Source organism: Dunckerocampus dactyliophorus, chromosome 10 (genome assembly GCF_027744805.1).
Source record: "Dunckerocampus dactyliophorus isolate RoL2022-P2 chromosome 10, RoL_Ddac_1.1, whole genome shotgun sequence".
Lineage (NCBI taxonomy): Eukaryota > Metazoa > Chordata > Actinopteri > Syngnathiformes > Syngnathidae > Dunckerocampus > Dunckerocampus dactyliophorus.
The window spans coordinates 31,095,609-31,108,996 of NC_072828.1; the positions used below are offsets into that span (position 1 = coordinate 31,095,609).

Genomic DNA, 13,388 nt, shown 5'->3' on the forward strand with positions numbered 1-13,388 from the left:
AATTACAACTTGTTTTTAGCCCAAAATGGCCGACTACCTGTTTGTTTTGGAACATGGGTTCTTGAGATTTTCTGGCTCCATCCATCTATTCTCTATGCCGCTTCTCCTCATTAGGGTCGCGGGGGTATGCTGGAGCCTATCCCAGCTGACTTCGGGCGACAGGCGGGGTACACCCTGGACTGGTGTCCAGCCAATGGCAGGGCACATATAGACAACCAATCACATTCATACCTGTGGACCATTTAGAGTCTCCAATGAAGCTAACATGCATGTTTTTGGAATGTGGGAGGAAACCGGAGTACCCAGAAACCCCCCCACACACACGGGGAGAACATGCAAACTCCACACAGAAATGCCAAACGGAGAATCCAACCCAGGTCTTCCCATCTCCAGACTGTTCCTGTGTTGGCCAACATGCTAACCACTAGACCACCGTGCGGCCTGATTTCCTGGCTCATTAATTGAAGATAAAATAACTTATTTATTTATTGATCAAGAGTTACTATTAATTTGATTATTATTAATTAATTGACTAATTTTCTGTTGATGTAGTGGCAGTGAAAGGAGGCAAAAATGAGCTACTGTATTGTAACTGCACACGGCAGCAACACAATACTTCCTCATTATCCACCAATCACAGTCACGGTCAGCTGCATTCACAAACACCGGAATTCTGAGCATCATCATACAACAATTAATTTGTTTTGCGCAATGAATACATGACTCCTGCATGCAGGATAACGAGCAGACACGCTTGTAACGGTAGACTAACATCGCCACGATCCTGTATCAGGGATCCATTTCTGCTCCAATTGTGTGGAACGTATGCACTGAAAGTACTGTACTGGGGCCCAGCCGGGCACAGTCCGAAGAGGCAAAGGGGGCACACCACTCTTAAGAGGGGCCAAACGGGGACCTTGGTGAAGCTTGGTTTGTGGCACATATAGTAAATATATGATGTATTGTTTCCTCTGCCCCAAGTCAAATACCAACGCTGCATCTGCAGGTGTATGGATGTTAGTCACACGGGGTTCTCATCGATAAAACACGTTGGGGTCACATTGACCCCACATGAACACCAATGTGTGCAATGTGCTTATTGGATTGAAAAAATATCATTATCATTTTAAGCTTAATCAATAGTATCATGAAGAAAATAAAACGTCAACTACTATTTTTTGAATCACAAACACCAAATGAGGTCAAATTGACCCCAAGGACGATAGGAGGTGAAACGACTCTTCTGTTCTTGTTGTGTTATTTCTCGCTGAAATGCAGCGCTTGAAGCACAATGTGTGCATGGTACGAATCATCGTCATTTTAGCTGTACATGTGTTGTTGGGGTACTTTCTTGTAACAACAGCAAATATTTACATACGATGCTTGACTTTGACTTGGTGTGTTTGCCAAGTTGGGCTTTGTCAGCACAAATTTTCTCTTTAAAAGGCGGCGTCCATCTGCAGGCAGGTACAACCCATCAGCCATGAGGGTGGTCGTGCTCGCCCTGACTCTAGCCCTTGCGGGTAAGTCTCATTTCTATTCATCATCTTTTGTTTTTCATTATTTATTTATCTATTAGCAGTTTCCTTCCAGCGACGTAACTTTGTGTGCTTCACTTTTGCCCGTTTTTATTGTGTAATACTGCTAAAATAAATGTTTGCATGTTGAGATGTGAGAAGCATCATTTCTTTATTGTGTATTTCTGTTTTGTTCATTTCAGCTGCTCAGCATAACTTCGGTAAGTTTAAAATTCATTTTTTACAAACAATATATTGTTGCGGTCCAAGCCAGCCGTCTCAAAATGTGTGCCTTTTTCTTCAATTCATCTGACAACCATATCAAAAAATATATTTTTCTTTGTTTTTCCGGAGGAAAAAGTATTATTTGGACAGTGATGATATATGTATATATACATATCATAAAAACTCATCGAAACAACTTTGTTATAATAAAGAGTCAATTCTAAGTCAAGTTAAAAGCCGCAGGCCACTAGCGAAAGGTAACGCTACATATCGGAGCTGCCGGCGCTGCTGCTGTGTTTTTGTTTTGGAGTTTGGAATAGTTAATGCTAGGTGTAGCGTTCCTTTCTATGTTGGTGTGAGAAATCAATGCACCCAGGAAGAAAGTTCTGGTAATGCTTAAAATGAGCAAAATACTCTAAGTATTCCATGTTATCACGAATGTACCTGTACTACATGATCACAGCATAGACAGAAAACCATAAAACCTTGTTGGAGCTTTTTGGACGTGTTTTAATAGCAGTCTTTCTAGGCGGAATAGGTGTGTCCCGCTACGTGTATTAACTAGCTGCCTCTTTTTACCTGTTTGTACATCTTTAGTAAATGTTAGTGTTCATGTCTCACATAAGGATTGTGGATGACAGGCAAAATACGACAAAAGTGCACTTTTGGTGTAAAATTAAGACAAAATACATCGGTAACGAGGGAAAGAAGCCTTTCCCTCGTTACCGAATGTGTCGAATGTGTCGAATGGGTCGGACGTTTCGCTCCTCATCCGAAGAGCTCTTCGGATGAGGAGCGAAACGTCCGACACCTTCTTCACAGAAGTACAGATGACGTCTCAAGAAGCCTTTCCCTCGATGGACAACTCCTGTACGACTGAGAGCCTACACAGATGCAAATACATTGGTAGTCACAAATACGTATTTTTGACGTAGAGTTCAGACATTTAGTTTTACTTAGATGGCAGTTGTTGCGGTGACCACTGAATATTTGAATCCTTTAACCATGTTTTTGTGTCATACAGTATATAATATCAGTATTATACAGTATATATTATACAGTATATAATATCAGTATTATACAGTATATCTTATACAGTATATACAGTATATAATATCAGTATTATACAGTATATATTATACAGTATATACAGTATATAATATCAGTATTATACAGTATATACAGTATATAATATCAGTATTATACAGTATATCTTATACAGTATATAATATCAGTATTATACAGTATATCTTATACAGTATATACAGTATATAATATCAGTATTATACAGTATATATTATACAGTATATAATATCAGTATTATACAGTATATATTATACAGTATATACAGTATATAATATCAGTATTATACAGTATATATTATACAGAATATAATATCAGTATTATACAGTATATCTTATACAGTATATAATATCAGTATTATACAGTATATATTATACAGTATATAATATCAGTATTATACAGTATATCTTATACAGTATATACAGTATATAATATCAGTATTATACAGTATATATTATACAGTATATACAGTATATAATATCAGTATTATACAGTATATACAGTATATAATATCAGTATTATACAGTATATCTTATACAGTATATAATATCAGTATTATACAGTATATCTTATACAGTATATACAGTATATAATATCAGTATTATACAGTATATATTATACAGTATATAATATCAGTATTATACAGTATATATTATACAGTATATACAGTATATAATATCAGTATTATACAGTATATATTATACAGAATATAATATCAGTATTATACAGTATATCTTATACAGTATATAATATCAGTATTATACAGTATATATTATACAGTATATAATATCAGTATTATACAGTATATATTATACAGTATATGATATCATTGTATGCGGAAAGGCATCAAAAGACTTTGTGTGGAATCCGTGCACCTGCCAATAAACACTTTGACTTTTCTAGCCCCTGATTTTGCTCTGGGTAAGACCTACGTGTACAAATATGAGACACTGCTCCTGGGCGGTCTACCGGAGGAGGGACTGGCACGAGCCGGACTCAAAGTCAGGAGCAAAGTTTACATCAGCGCCGTAGAACAGAACCAGTTCATGCTCAAGGTGAACATCAGTGTGATATTCAAACAACACCTGCATGGAAACAGAACTACAACCTACTTATCTGAAACTCCCAGCTTGTGGACCCGGAGCTCTTCGAGTACAGCGGGATTTGGCCAAAGGATTCTTTCACCCCAGCCCCCAAGCTGACATCAGCCCTGGCACCTCAGCTCAAGATCCCCATCAAGTTTGAGTACAACAACGGTGTCGTCGGAAAAATGTTTGCACCCGAGGGAGTCTCTGTGATGGTGCTGAACATCTACAGAGGTGTTCTGAACGTGCTGCAGCTCAACATAAAGAAGACGCAAAATGTCTACGAGATGCAAGAGGTGAGTCAAAGACCATGCGGTGTTGCTTACAGGTCCATCGCAGGAGTTTCTAAAAGCGCCTCTTTCTCACAAGGATGGAGCCCAGGGTGTGTGCAAGACTCTCTACGCCATCACCGAAGATGAGAAGGCTGAACGTATCCTTCTGACAAAGACCAGAGACCTGAGTCACTGTCAGGAAAGGATCATGAAGGACATCGGGTTGGCCTACACGGAGACATGTGCCAAGTGTCAGCGGGTAAACGCAGATCCGTCTTTGTCATGAATGTGTCTATGAAAGTCAAAGCTGGTGCTGAGTCATGAACTCGACTCTGGTGTTGGTCCTCTAAGGATTCCAAGAACCTGAAAGGAGCCACAGCATACAACTACGTTCTGAAGCCGGTTCCCAGTGGTGTCATGATCTTGGAGGCATCTGTCAATGAGGTCATTCAGTTCTCACCTTTCAACGAGCGGAACGGAGCTGCTCAGATGGAGACCAAGTATGTGAAGGGAAAGTAACATCTGAAATCAAGTTAGGACAATAAAGAGGTTTTTTTGTCGTTTTTTTAAAATCTCATTATTCCCCAGGCAAAAACTGGTCTTCCTGGAAGTCCAGAAAGTCCCCATTGCACCAGTTAAAGCAGACTATCTTCACCGTGGATCCCTCAAGTACCAGTTCTCCACCGAGCTGCTGCAAGCACCCATTCAGCTCGTGAGGGTCACCAACATCCAGGCTCAGGTATCCTCAAATCACCAAATCTAGACTGAGGTGCGTGAATTCCCACCACATGACGCTGACACCTTCTTCACTTGGGTGAAGATTTCGGAGGTTCTCAATCATCTGGTCATCCACAATGTGGAGAGAGTCCATGAGGACGCCCCACTCAAGTTTTTGGAGATCATTCAAATCCTTCGCATGGCCAAATTTGAAGACCTGCAAATGCTTTGGAGCCAATATAGATCAAAACCCTCCCACAGGTGACCTTTCCCCCCCACTTTCCATTATAATAGCAACTAGCACTTCAAGTAGAAAGAACACACTTGTGCTCTTATTCTCCAGACAATGGCTCTTGGATGCCATTCCTCCCATTGGAACTCATGTTGCTCTGAGATTCATCATGGAGAAGTTTGAGGCTAGTGAGCTGACGGTCGCAGAAGCAGCTAAGGCTGTGATTTCATCCGTTCATCTGGTGACAGCAGACGCTGAGGCCATTAAGATGGTTAATGTGAGTCCAAGCCATCCGTGCTTCAGAACATGTTCTTTGATTTGAACTCCTGAGGTAAGTAAGTGTGAGTTCACCATCTGTCTTTTGCAGCTCTTGTTTGAAAAGAAAAAAGTACAGGACAGCCTAGTTCTGTCCGAGGTGGTCTCCCTGGCCTATGGTACCATGGTTTACAAATATTGTGCCGAGAAGCCTGTCTGTCCTGTCGAGTTGGTCAAGGTGAAATCATCTCAAACCTTTGCTTTCTTTTCTGGAAAATGACACAGGTATTTCTGAAAGAAAAATGACTATCTTGACCCTTTGACCAAACAGCCCATCCACGACATGCTTGCGGAGGAATTGGCTAAGGGCAACGCACAGGAGATTATTTACATTTTGAAGGTGTTGAGCAACGCTGGCCATCCTATGAGCCTGAAGCCCATCACAAAGATCCTCCCCATACATGGCACGACAGCGGCAAGCCTGCCCACCAGCGTTCACGTTGAGGCGATCATGGCCTTGAGAAACATTGCCAAGAAGGAACCAAGAATGGTAAAGTTGCAGGAAACACTCAAGATTTGTTTGGACATCAAATCAAATTTTTCCGTCAGATGTGTTGCAAAAACCCCCACAAAAACATCAAAGCCACGCTAAAGTCTTGGGCAATATGATGTCTTTTTACGTGAGCTTTTCTGCAAATTCTGATTAAAACATTTTTACAATTCCCAAAAATGTTGGTTGGTTGTCAAATTGTACAACAGTATTTGAAATATTGCACTTGACACGTGTGTACAAACAAAAGAACCCTGTGCATGCTGTCTCACCGGTATCAGGTCCAGGATCTGGTACTTCAGTTGTACATGGACAAGGCTCTTCACCCCGAGGTCCGCATGCTGGCCTGCATCGTGCTCTTCGAGACACGTCCGCCGGTTGGTCTGGTGACAAATCTTGCCAACATTGTGAAGACGGAGGAGAACCTGCAGGTGGCCAGCTTCACCTACTCTCACATGAAGTCCCTGACCAGAAGCACTGTCCCCAACCATGCTCCCATGTAAGAGTCTTCTCAGACGCACCCAAAGAAGAGTTTTTCTTGCACTGACTCATGTTGGCAGGACTTTTATTTCAGTGCCGCCGCTTGCAACGTCGCAGTTAAGCTCTTGAACAGAAGGCTGGAAAGACTGAGCCTCCGTTTCAGCAGAGCCATTCAGATGGACGTCTACAACAGTAGGCCATGCGTTTCACAAACCCCACCTTCATTCTTTTCTGTAGCATTAGCTAGAGCAGCTGCATTTGCTTAGGTCCCTTGATGCTCGGTGCTGTCGCTACTACTTTCTACATCAATGACGCCGCCACTATTTTGCCAAGAAACATCATTTCTCGGACCAATGGCTACATCGCCGGAGCTGCTGCCGATCTCATGGAGGTGCGAGGAAATTTGAATCACTAGCATGTGAAATCATTTTTAACACAGTAGATATTTCTCTAGGTCGGAGTGAGAACTGAGGGGCTCCAGGAGGCTCTGATGAAAAGCCATGCATTGACTGACAACGTGGACAGGCTCACCAAGATGAAGCGTGTCATTAAGGCTGTAAGCATTTACACTGGCCAGTAAATAAGGGCTAAATCTGTGCAATTCAGACCTGTTAGCAGTTGACTTGGATTTTTTAAATTTTGTCTTCACAGCTGTCTGACTGGAGGTCCATGCCCAACACCAAGCCTCTGGCCTCCGTCTATCTCAGGTTGTTCGGGCAAGAAGTTGCTTTCATCGACTTTGACCAGACCTGGATGAAAAAGGTCGTTAAAATGCATGAATTTCAAAGCATGTGGATTCCACATGAAGATATATATTTGTTGCCACACAGGTGGATAGCGAGCCCTCACTTAAGGACCTTGGCAGAAATGCCCTCAGATCTCTGCTGTCTGGAGCTTCCTTCCATGTTGCTAAACCAATGTTGGCCACGGAAGTGCGTCGCATCATGCCAACGGCTGCTGGATTCCCAATGGAGCTTGGCCTCTACACTTCTGCTGTGGCTGTTGCAGCCGTTAAAAGTGGGTGCCGCCTCTCAGACATGCTGTACTTGTGTTTGTCATGTAGCTGCTGCTGTTGTCTGGCAACGATACACCACAGCGCTTTTTTCCATTTCTGCTGTTGTTTTTTTCCTCCCAACCATTTCAACTTTTTTCTTGTGAATTTTCTTCTCGTAATTATGACTTTACTGCCATAATATTTGGACTTTATTCTCGGAACTGCAACCTAATTTTCCCCAAATTACAACTTGATTCAGTGTTTTCTTTGTTTTTCATAATAGTACGACTTAAAATAAATCAATTTTATGCCACTAAAATGAGTGCTGCAGGCCAATAAAAAAACAGCCGTGGGCTCCCAATGACCCCCAGGCCGCCCTTTGGACACCCCTGCCCTAAAAGGTCACTATTTTTCATTAGTCTCGGCCACCGCAACACCAGCTCTGCCAGAACCCATCCAGTTCAGCCATGTTCTGAAGACCAACATGCAGCTGGACACTGAGATCAGACCAAGGTGCGTACAAAGTCTGACATCGAAATGAAACATTATCCTTTGAATCCTTAAATTGGAACCTCACCCTGCCCTTGCAGCATCGCTGCGAACACCTTTGCCTTGATGGGAGTGAACACCGCCGTCCTCCAGGCTGCCCTGGTCTCAAGAGCCAAGCTCAACTCTATCGTGCCAGCCAAGATTTCTGCAAGCCTCAACATCGCAGAGGGCCACTTTAAGATTGCGGCTCTACCCGTTCCTGTACCTGAATATGTTGGTGTTGCTGAGTAAGTCTGCACTTGGCAGAGTATTCGCTCTTTGAGAGGGCCAACATAACCAAGACCCACTTTTAGCATTCAGAGTTTTGCTGTGGTGAGAAACATTGAGGAACTGACTGCTGAAAGGATCACTCCCCTCATCCCCTCCAACATCTTTAAGCCCATTTCAAAGGAGATCCTCACTTCCAAGATCATTTCTTCTGAGGCTGCTAGTTTAGTGAGTTGTTACACTCGTAGCAAAATATGCGTGAGAACGATACACTGCCACTGAGTCTTTTTCATTATGTACTTGTAGTCCCGATCTTCAGAGCTCCTTCAGCGCGATATTGAAAGAGACACTAAGCCAATTCAACGCAAAGCGCTGGATAAGAAGTACTGCGTGAGAGCTACTGGCACTGGACTGAGAGGCTGTTTCAAGGTGGTCTCAGAGAACGCTGCCTTCATCACAGACAACGTTCTGTATCGACTGGCCGGAAGGCATTTAGTCAGCGTGTCCGTCAAGCAGAGTAAGTGTTAGCGTGGATCACCGCTACGGGTCAACGGCACCCACCAATCAATCCTTTCATGTTGCTTTCAGTTGACGGGGAAGGAGTTGAAAGACTGGAGATGATGGTTCAAGTTGGATCGAAGGCTGCAGAGAAGCTCATCAAGCGGATCAGTCTGAGCGAAGAGGATATCCAGGGAAGGCCGGTCTTGATGAAGCTCAAGAAACTTCTCAACGGCACCTCTTCCTCTTCCTCCTCCTCGTCCTCGTCCTCCTCGTCCGCTTTGTCCTCCTCTTCTTCGTCAAGCCGTTCCAGCTCAAGACGCCTGTCGTCTTCGTCATCCTCAGTCAGCAGCAGACGCAGCAGGCGCAGCTCCTCCTCCAGATCTGTCAGCAGGCCTAACAAAAGCAGCTCTGCGTCTAGTTTGTCTTCTCTCTTCAGCGCCAGCTCTAGCTCGTCTCGCTCCAGCGCTAAAATGTCAAAGGTAAACATCCCTAAACAGCCTTTTTTAAGATTCTAATCGGGCGAATTGCACAAAAACAGGCGGCAGTGGGTGCAATGGGTGGCAGTGGTTGTCCAGAAACCGGAAAGTTGTCCCTCCACCCAGTCACACTTCACCCACCTTGCCTCCAGTGATGCCCACACAGGTGTATGAATGTGAATGAAAGTTTGGTGGAGGTCGGAGCGGTCGGAGAGGTCGGAGAGGCCGTAGGCGCGAGTTGGCAGCCACGTTTCTGGCAGTGGTCTCATCGTGGTTAGCATGTTGGCCACACAGTCAGGAGATCTGGCAGATCTGGGTTCGAATCTCCAATGCACATCTCTGCCGGAGTTGGCATGTTCTCCCCATGCGTGTGTGGGTTTTCTCCGAGTATCACATTCCAAAAACATGCATGTCAGGTTAACTGGAGACTCTGAATTGTCCGTACGTACAGTACGATGCGAGTGTGAATGGTTTGTCTATGTGTGCCCTGCCATTGGCTGGTGACCAGTCCGGGGTGTACCTCGCAGTCTACGCCAGGGCAGCTGTGGATACACATGTAGATATGCCAACACCAGTGTGTGACTGAATGAATAATGGGTTCATTACACTGTGAGGCGTTTTTTTACAAGGTGCTACATACAACCAATCCATTATCATAAAAACGACATTTGTTGTCTTGGCAGCGAGTGATTTACAGCCGCACCTTCCAGAAGAACCACAAGAAGGTACATGAACATGGAGCTTTGACACAATGACTCGTTTTTGTTGGGTTTTTTTTTACCAAATTTCCGTGTTATATTGTTGCAGTCTCTTCCTACCTCAAGATCCAACTCCAAAAGCAGAAGCAGCGGCTCAAGCTTTGAGGCCATCTACAACAAGGTAAAACGTTGAATCTTCTGGAACATGACACTAACCATTTACCACTAACCACTTTTGCTCCCGTAGAACAAATTCCTTGGCAACGAAATCGCTCCCGTCTTTGCCGTCATCCTCCAAGCTGTGAGATCCGATGGCAAACTCCAGGGATACCAAATCGCTGGCTACGCAGACTTGCCTACTGCCCGACTTCAGATCGTCATGGCCGCCCTGGCTGCTGACAACAACTGGAGGTTCAGCGCTGATAGCGTCGTGCTCAGCAAACACAAAGTCACAGTGAGAGAGCTTCTTGGCCGGCCTTAAACCGGTTCCTTTAGCGCTTGCTACACTTCATCGATTGTGTCCCCAAAGGCTAAAATCGCTTGGGGAGAGAACGGCAGGCAGTATGACACGATGATCACCGCTGAGACCGGTCTTCTTGGTCCAAGCCCGGCCGCTCGCCTCAGAATGGCCTGGAATGAACTTCCATCTTACTTCAAACGCTACGCAAGGATGTATGCAAGCTTTTGAAGCACTGATTCAATGACTAAAATGTCTAAATGACGAAACGTCTTCCACTGGAATCTTCCAGGGCTAAAGACTACATTCCTTCCTACGTGCTGGACAGCGTCGTTCAAGGGAAGGATGAGAACAGCGCCAAGCAGCTGTCATTCACAGTGGCTGCAACATCTGAGAGGACCTTGGATTTGATTATGAAGACACCAACAGTATGACGCCGCACACAGCCTTTTATTTCCAGACACCATCCCTAAACATTTGACTTATTCTCTTCACAGCGCAGCATCTATAAGGTGGCTTTGCGTCTCCCCATCGCTCTGCCACTGGATGAGTTCACCGGCTTGACGCCCTTCGACGATTTGGTCGACAAAGTCCATTACTTGATCTCCAAGGCTGGCGCAGGTAGCGTGCCGCTCATCAGAAAAGCAGAAGTCCTTTTTCATGTGTCCAGACTTCTTCTCTTGTCCCGTTCAGCTGAATGTAGCTTCAGCAGAGACACCCTGACCACCTTCAACAACAGGAGATACACCAACCAGATGCCGCTGTCTTGTTACCAAGTTCTGGCTCAAGACTGCACACACGAGAGGAAGTTCATGGTCTTGCTGAAGAAGGACAGCGCTGAACGCCACCATATCAACATCAAAATCGCTGACCTGTAAGTTGAATGCTAACTCTGGTGCACCCATCAATTCTACATGAATAATGTAGAGTGCTGATTGTGTTCTGACTTTATTCTCTTAGCGATATCGACCTGTACCTGAGGAACACGGATGTGATGGTGAAGGTTAACGGAATGGAGGTGCCCACTGCCAACCTGCCATACCAGCACCCAACAGGTGGCTCAGCATTATCACTTTTAAAACGTGCACTTCCAATGCTTTTGCTAACGAGCTACAAACATTGTGAAATGGTTTTCCAGCTAAACTCCAGATCAGACAAAACGGAGAGGGCATCTCTGTCTTTGCCCCGAGTCTGGGACTCCACGAACTCTACTTTGACAGCAAATCCTGGAAGGTAAATGTAACTTTTGCGATAACTTTTAGCCATAAAACATGCGGCTGATTGGTGGAATGGACGTTTGCACGCAGATTAAAGTTGTGGACTGGATGAGAGGACAGACCTGTGGACTCTGCGGAAAGGCCGACGGCGAGATCAGGCAGGAATACAGCACATCCACCGGACGGGTGACCAAGAACGCGGTCAGCTATGCTCATTCCTGGGTTCTTCCTGCCGAGAGCTGCCGGGACAGCACAGGTCAGACGTGATGCATGTATTTGCTTCAGAAACCCCAACTGGATGTTTCTGCTAAGAAAGACAGTAAAGGAAAAGCACACTTTTTTGGAATTTTGCCCATCACTCACAATCCTTATGAGAGACATGAACACACGTTTTCTTTTTTCTGTGCGTTTTAAAGATATAAAAGCAGATAAAAAGAGGCAGCTAAGAATGAGCGTAATGGGACGCACTTATTCCGCCTATAAAGCCTTCTGAAAAAAACTCAGTGTTATTTTTATTGACATTGTTACATCCAAGAACTACTTTACTGGCGTAGTGACACCTCGCCACACCACACCGGCTAGCTACTAGCCGGCAAGCGACTAGCTTCACCGCACACTCGCTCACAATGCATCAGGTCACTAGCTAAAGGTAACGCTAAATATTGGAGCTGCCGCCACTGCTGCTGTGTTTTTGTTTTTGATGCTACAAGTATGACATGTTCTGATGAATGTACCTGGTACTACACGCTCACAGCACGGATAGAAAACCACTAAACCTTGTTGAGGGTTTGAATAGTGGTCTTTGTGGGAGGAATAAGTGTGTCCCATTACATCTCTTTTTATATCTTTAGAACACACAGAAAAGAGAAAGACGTGTGTTCATGTCTCCTATAAACAAAAATTCCAAAAAAGTGCAGTTTGCCTTTGCTTTTCTCCAAAACAAGTCCTCCACATGCTTATCACCTGATTCAAATAGCCTTGAGTGTCTGGGCATGTGAGTCTGCCCTTCGTCGTCTCTGTCATCAAAGCCTCACACACGTTTGCTGTATTGACTAAAATGTCAGCATCCGTTCAGGTTGTATTGATTTGTCTCCTGGCATGCGAGTTTTATGAAATTGCACCCCTCATTAGTTGTCTCGTCCCTCGTCTATTTTGGAGCGGTCAGCAGAGTTTCCCTTGACGCACCTCCATGCTTCCCCCTCCTAGAATGTCGCATGAAGCTGGAGTCTGTGCAGCTGGAGAAGCAGGTGAACGTACACGGACAGGAGTCCAAATGTTTCTCAGTCGAGCCTGTGCTGCGCTGCCTAGCGGGCTGCTTCCCCATCAAGACCACCGCCGTCACCGTCGGCTTCCACTGTGAGCCCACTGGTGAGTGCGTGACAAAACAGGAAGCAGTCGGGAACGAGAAGCGCTCCTCATCATCGCTCTGCTCTCTTCACAGACTCCACCATGATCCGCCAGGACTTCACCAACTACAGCACGGACGTCAGGGAATCCACACAAGCCCACCTGGCCTGCAGCTGCACTGCTCAGTGTGCATAAGAAAATTCACTTGTCTCTAAATTTGGAATGTCAATTTAAATAAAGTGCATCTTATCAAAGCATCTCGCTGCTGTGGATTCTTAAAGCGACATTATGAGAGAGAAGTACACACCTGCAACTATCCTGACAGGCTAAAACACAACCTTAATAGGAGTAGGAGTTGGAGATAGTAAAGAAAAAGTGCACTCTTTTTAGTAGCACAGTCTAAAAATATCATTTAACAAGACAACAGCAGTAATACTACAAGAATGAAGTCAAAATATTAGGAGAAAAAAAGAATAGCATGGCCTCTTCATCTCTTACTTGGTTTAATGACATATTTCGACAGGAT

At 44.4% G+C, this 13,388-nt stretch overlaps 1 protein-coding gene across 1 annotated transcript; it reads left to right on the forward strand.

Moving 5' to 3' along the window:
* Window positions 1-1,483: 1,483 nt before the first annotated feature.
* On the forward strand, window positions 1,484-13,057 carry LOC129188617 (vitellogenin-1-like). The gene is made up of 34 exons (XM_054789401.1): window positions 1,484-1,523; window positions 1,721-1,738; window positions 3,729-3,880; window positions 3,955-4,206; window positions 4,280-4,441; window positions 4,534-4,682; window positions 4,771-4,921; window positions 5,003-5,160; window positions 5,243-5,408; window positions 5,499-5,624; window positions 5,718-5,936; window positions 6,218-6,435; window positions 6,511-6,608; window positions 6,683-6,807; window positions 6,871-6,972; window positions 7,068-7,178; window positions 7,247-7,433; window positions 7,830-7,923; window positions 8,001-8,186; window positions 8,253-8,394; window positions 8,473-8,683; window positions 8,755-9,146; window positions 9,827-9,868; window positions 9,951-10,022; window positions 10,089-10,295; window positions 10,371-10,513; window positions 10,591-10,726; window positions 10,796-10,919; window positions 10,992-11,172; window positions 11,259-11,353; window positions 11,437-11,531; window positions 11,606-11,771; window positions 12,722-12,883; window positions 12,957-13,057. Exons 1-34 carry the CDS (start codon window positions 1,484-1,486, stop codon window positions 13,055-13,057), a joined length of 4,983 nt encoding a protein of 1,660 aa, XP_054645376.1.
* The last annotated feature ends 331 nt before the right edge of the window (window positions 13,058-13,388 follow it).

Coding starts and splice junctions, on each gene's coding strand:
- LOC129188617 (XM_054789401.1), top strand. CDS start 1,484: ATGAGGGTGGTCGTGCTCGCCCTGACTCTAGCCCTTGCGG. Junction 8,395..8,472: donor CTTCTGAGGCTGCTAGTTTA/GTGAGTTGTTAC, acceptor ATGTACTTGTAG/TCCCGATCTTCAGAGCTCCT. Junction 11,532..11,605: donor TTGACAGCAAATCCTGGAAG/GTAAATGTAACT, acceptor GTTTGCACGCAG/ATTAAAGTTGTGGACTGGAT.